This window comes from Corylus avellana, chromosome ca11 (assembly GCF_901000735.1).
Source record: "Corylus avellana chromosome ca11, CavTom2PMs-1.0".
Taxonomy (NCBI): domain Eukaryota; kingdom Viridiplantae; phylum Streptophyta; class Magnoliopsida; order Fagales; family Betulaceae; genus Corylus; species Corylus avellana.
The window spans coordinates 18,394,285-18,400,603 of NC_081551.1; the positions used below are offsets into that span (position 1 = coordinate 18,394,285).

The 6,319-nt window shown below is 33.2% G+C and overlaps 1 protein-coding gene across 1 annotated transcript; it reads right to left on the minus strand.

Moving 5' to 3' along the window:
* LOC132166736 (probable sulfate transporter 3.5) lies at positions 1–6,075 on the minus strand (the record flags this gene model as incomplete). Its single annotated transcript, XM_059577609.1, is given in 11 exon segments — positions 1–21; positions 703–785; positions 886–1,076; positions 1,212–1,498; positions 1,629–1,755; positions 1,866–1,982; positions 2,929–3,042; positions 3,130–3,195; positions 5,064–5,235; positions 5,380–5,587; positions 5,675–6,075. Coding segments are annotated over 11 exon segments (1,699 nt in total), but the record flags the coding sequence as incomplete, so codon positions are not given.
* Positions 6,076–6,319: the final 244 nt, after the last annotated feature.

Consider the following 6,319-nt stretch of genomic DNA (forward strand, 5'->3'; position numbering starts at 1 on the left):
TCATGTCGATGGATGTAACTCCTATAGAAATGCACTCAAATTGTATTGGTCAAAGACTCAAAAGTCATAAATAAATGGATATGATTGTTTCACTTTTGTCTTTATTCTTACCCATTCAAAACTATATTCAGATATTGATAGGGATTTTCTATAATTTTTTTTTTTTTTGGTCTGAATTTTGTGAAATGTAAGCAAAAATAAGATAAAGGGTTAGACGGCCCAATATTCTATTTTTGGATTGAGATTCACAGTAATTAGTTGTCAAATTGCTAATGTGAGAGAGTTTATATGACAGTTATCTACCCAAATTTTTTTTGGGTTGGATCAGATAGTTAGGTCCTGTATAAGCTTTCTCACTAGTAATTTAGGTAACTAATATTAGCGAGTTCATATGAAATTTATCTGTCCAAAAAAATTATGGGTTGTTTGGCCACCTATCTAGATATATAGGTGGTCTCATATAGGTTCTTTTATATTAACCATTCAAATTGCTAACAATTTAAACATGTAATTGATGTAGATCCCAATCCCTCATCCTTGTTTGAATTTGAATTATATGAAATTCAGATTTTTTTTCTATTTTCAAAAAATCCCCATCCTGAAGATATATATATATATATATATATATATATATATATTTTTTTTTTTTGATAAAGCCCATCCTGAAGATATTGCTATACATACTAGGCAACTTATCTTTACCTGTCAAATCCAATAAGACGTGCTCAAGAGTATGCCCTTCAGAATCTGAAATAGCCTGCTCCTCACGAATCCACCTTAAAATCCTACTCAAAATTCAAGCAAAACAATTTTAGAAATAACCTACTAGATTTTTTCCCCCCATTATAAAGGTTATATTATATATTGGTACAAATATACAATTACCTTTCTCTGATATAGGTGGAATTGGCAAAGTAAATAGGAGAGCCAAGTTGTAGAACTAGGATCCCTGGGACATTTGTTGAACCTGGATACTGCTCAGTGTCACGAAAAGTATTTCTGCTTGATACTTTCCCAAGCTTGCAAGTTGCAGGCCTTGCCACATACAGGAGTGCTCTGAGTATACCAAGTCCAACCTGAAGAACAAATTATATACATGGAAATCAAATAATTAAAACCGATAAAAACTATTTAGTATCTTTTATTTGAGTTGTTTGTTAATATTTTTATTTAAAAAAAGGAAAAAGTTAAAAACTATTTATAATACGTACTGAAAGCATGAGGCCGACGTCCATGCTTACGAAGGCGACACCGAAAAACGCAGCCATGCAAATGACGAAATCGAATTTGTCAACCTTGAAGAGGTGATAAGCGGCTTCATAGTCAATGAGTCCAAACATGGCCGACATGATTATGGCAGACAAAGCAACAAGAGGGGTGTAACGAAAGACAGGGGCCAAGAACAGTAGCGTCAGCGCCATGCAGACAGCCATTACTATGTTCGACATCGCCGTCCGACATCCCGCGTTGAAATTTACAGCGGTTTTCGAAAATGGTCCTTCATGATAAAGAAAATTAAAAAAACCCCATTTATTTGGATATATAATTAATTACTTAATAATAATAATAATAATAATAATAATAATAATAATAAAAAGATTAGATGATTTATAATTGTATATATGTACCGGTTGTCAAGTAGCATGAAGTGAAAGATCCAACGATGTTCATGAATCCAAAGGCTATCATCTCTTTATTCCCATCAACTTGTTCATTTTTCAGAATGGCAAAGCTCCTTCCAATTGCTATACCTTCCTGCATGATTTATTTTTAAGAATGAATATAAATATGCACCTCTTTTATTACTTAATTAATTAATTCACAAAAAAAATGTGGAAATAATTAAGAAGAAATTAAGTACTTACAGCCAGAGCTATAAGGCTTGTTACAACACCAGCCTTTATTACTGTTGGCAGATACTTAGAATCAAAGTTTAATAAGTTAATAGAAGGAGGATTTATTCCTTTCTTCAATTCTCCCACCTGACATAAAAAAGACAAGTAAAAAGTTAAAAAAAGAATCAAATATATTTAGAGAATTCATTACTTAAGATCCATTCTTCATGTGTCATATATACATGGTATATATATATATATATAATACGAAAAGAGGAGGTGGGGCTCCAATAAACACTATAGAACATTTAACTTGGCCAATAGCTTTTTGATAGTATTGGTCAAGAAAGGATATATATGAAGCTGTCTCCCTGCTAACGATATGCTACTTGGTAAAGTGCTTACGATAGAGATATTTATCAATTTTACTAAGATTATTAGTAATTTGGACAATAAATATAAAAGGTTCTTATAGTATTTATTGGTCCAAACATTCGACAACATTAACAAGAAGCAAACTGTTAAAAATCTAGGCTCGGTGTTTACCACGCCAACAACCCATCAAGCCATATTATTTCTCCAATTTTTTATTTTTTTTTTAAAAAAAATTAGAATTTTATCTTTCAACTTTTTTTATTTTTTATTTTTATCTTTTAATTTTATCCTTCATAACTTCAAATGCTAATTCCGCTCCTGCTTTGCCTTTGAAGGCCAGATCGATCGGTGCCATGGCCCCAAACCCCCTATACAGCCTCCATAAAATACAAAAGGGTACCTGCTCTAATGAGGTGGAAGAAAGTCCACGATCGGCTGCATAGGGCTAGCCTAGTAGTGAGGATGACGCGTGGGTTACACACGTCGAGAAGGGGAGTGGGAGATGGAGCTGCAGTTAGTGGAGGCGGCAGAATGGAACGTGGGGCAGACAAAAGTTTGCGGTTGGCCAAATAAGACAGAAGTTGCTGAATATACGTAAATTATGTAGCAGATATTTGTAATCAGCCGGTGTTTTTCCTTCTAAATCAACTGTCGATCAGGATTTTTCGAATTTGGGGAATATTAATAATAAAAACAAAAAAAATACTTAATCACTTACAATTTGGATACCATGGTCCTCGGCGTGAAAGAAATAAGCAAACAAACAGCCTACAAGAACAGTCACCATTGGAGCAATAGCCGAAACCCAGAACAGTTTTGGTCTTCTTTTTCTCTGCAAATTTATTTTTCAACAATTTTATTACAAGAATCCATGAGAGAGAGAGAGAGAGAGAGAGAGAAAGAGAGCTAGAGAGCTCACCACGTATCTAGTTGATTGGAGGAAACAAAGGAAACTTATACCTACGACTGCGCTCTCCCATTTCCACTGTACAAAAGAGGAAAGTCAATTAATTCATTATCATCTTTTGGAGATATTTTTAATTATATTATTGTCTAAATTAACAACATGATAAATAGTCTTAGAGTCCTATATACGAACAACGAAACCACTTTATCATTTTTTTTTTTAAATATAAAAAATGACGAAGTGACGTGTGTGTTTCACGAGTCATTAATATAAGAGAGAATTTCCATGTGATATGTATGGGGAAAATTCTATTATAAGAAAAATATTTATTATTATCATTTTCAGCCTTTCAGGCAACAATCACTACAATCTACATAAAGTGAGGTCGATCATTCGCGTAAGATTCAACCATATACCAACCGCTCCATAAAGTGAGGTCATTGCCGCGGGATTCAACCAATTACCAACTCCACCTGATCGATATAGTAGCAAAGTTCATTTTTTCTTTTTAGGAGTCGAATTAATAGAATAGGAAAATTTGTATAAATTATGATTATTTTATAATGTTGAGTCTCAACTAATCTTTGAGTAATGCTAAATATCACATTTTTATTGTACAACTCATAATACTAATGTGACAGTTTTAACCATTTTTTTTTTTTAATTATTGATTTAATAGTTGGTTGGGACGAGCACATTAACATTGTAAGATAATAATATTATGAAATAAATATGTGATTTTAGCACTACACATAAAATAATATTATATTTTTGTTGACAAAAGTTACATAAGGTAAGGGAAAATATATGATGAACTTACTAAAATGTCAATTTTTTATTATTTTTTTAAATAATAACTGACATGACATGCTATCTTACAAAGTTACATAAGGTAAGGGAAAAAATAAATAAATAACTTACCAAAAAAAGAAAAGAAAAGAAAATAAAGAGAAATGTTATTTTGCATTATCTCATTATTAGCTGACATGACATGCTCAATTCACCTTTAATTTTTTTTTTCCTTTTTATTTAAGATTGATTAAGGGTGGATTGAATATATGTCACGTTAATGATGGAGAATGCAATATAGCATTTCTAAAAAATAAAAACAAGATGTTGACTATAGAAAAAAAAAAAAAAAACCGATTTAATCACTACACCAAAACTATAAAAGCACCTAGATAGTCTAGATATTTAATATATTTTGTGTTGTTTGTCAATGAAGGCGTGGCCTGTATATAGAGGCCACAGACTAATAATGAAGTAGTTCATTCTATCTATATTTTGGCCAAAATAACACAATACAATAAAATTAACTAAAAGAAGAAGAAGGTGAAGAAAAAAAATTAGAATTAGAAGCAGATTTATCAAATATAGAGTCTTCTCTAGGCTTTAGTTCTCTATAATATACATCTTTTAAGCTTTTGCTTATAAAGAAAAGAAAATGAAGAGAGTGAGGTGGGGAAGTGAAGATGAAAATTTGGAAAGAAAGCAAGGTAAGAGTTGAATTGCCGATAGGAAGTCATGAAGAACAAAAATGAATATGCAAAAATAGCGTGCAAATATGTCAAGCCATTGCATGCACGGTTTTCTTTTTTAAAAAAAATTTGGTTAATAAAACCTAGAGTTTGGATTTAAAAAGTTCATAACTTTTTTTTTTTTTTTTTTTTAAAAAATTAATTTTATTATTATTATTATTATTATTTTTTAATTCTTTTGTAATAACTGATTTAGACTTAAAAAAAGTCATGTAATTTATTTGAGAATTTTAAGCAGCCCCAAAAAAAAAAAAAAAAAGGCAAAAAAAATTAAATTGAGGGCTGGTGGGGCCGGGGTTGGGCCCCTGTCTCACACTGTTCTCAAGCTCTCTTCGGAACAAGGAAAAAGCCAAAAAAAAAAAAAAAAAAAAAAAAATTGTTTTTGTCTCTTGGTGTTTTTCTACTCACCTCCTTTCTGTTCTTGAAGATTGCGTGCATCACAGATATGACGTCGGTTTTAGTCGTGAAATGCGTCAATCCGAAAAAGCCCTTCAATTGTTGCAGGCAGATTATTATCGCCGTTCCTCCCATAAAACCAGTTATCGTGGAATGCGACAAAAAATCCACCAAAATTCCCAACCTGCAAAACCTTAATTAATTAGCAGCCCCCGACATAGTAATTACAGTAATAATTCTAATACTAATTAAGCTAATAATAACAATAATAAAGTTTCCATAAAAAGCAATAATAATGACTATTTTCTTTCTTTTGCCGTGATTTTACCTCAGAAAACCTAGAGCCGTCTGAAAGACGCCGGTGATGAACGTTGCCGTGAAAACCAAGTGGAGATACAATGCCGGATCATCTTTCGGCGATACAACGTCTGAAATGGTAGACTGCAGGAGCAGTGAGCATGCCGCCACCGTTCCCACCGCAAGATGCTTCGAGTTCCCGAAAAGAGCGTATATAAGAGGCGGAACAAAGCTAGAATCTACACCAAAATACCCAAAAAGCTCTCAACTTTTATTACATCTTGAACATTTTATATAACGAACGTGAAAGGGAAAATGGGTCTTACAGAGGCCGATGATTGGAGGAAGGCTAGCGAGTTTTGCGTAGCTGATTCCCTGAGGGATTGCGAGGCTTGTAATGGTGACACCCGCCAGCAAATCGTATCGGAGTAATTGTAAATTGTATTTGGGAAGCCATTCGAAGATTGGGACGAAGTATTGCAGGGCTTTTTTAACGCGGGCGCCTGGTTTTTCGTTTCGGAATTGCTGGAACGGATCCTCCGGGAAGAAAGTTTCTTTGAGATCGGATTTCAACGTGGTGGCAAAGCTTCTAGGGGGAGCAAAGCTCACCAGGTGTTCAGATTCCCCAACGGTTCCCATGGTGCCCACAAGTAAAGGAGAGAAAGAGAGAGATCTAGATAGAGATAGAGAGAGAAGAGAACTAAGGGGGGTTAGCGATCGAGTATGGTGTAGTTGGTATACATTTATAGGCGCAAAAGTAGTGGAGAATGATACGACGGTGATAGAGAACAGATAAGGGGAAGATTACCGATTATGGTGTACTTGAGATTATTGCGATTTCGTAACAATTATATGTGTTTTTTTAAAAAATTTAATCTAAAATTGGGAAAACAATTCACGATTTTAAATTTAAAGCAAAATTACGATTTCACATAATAAATATGTCGCGCAATAATTAAAATTGCGCTTAT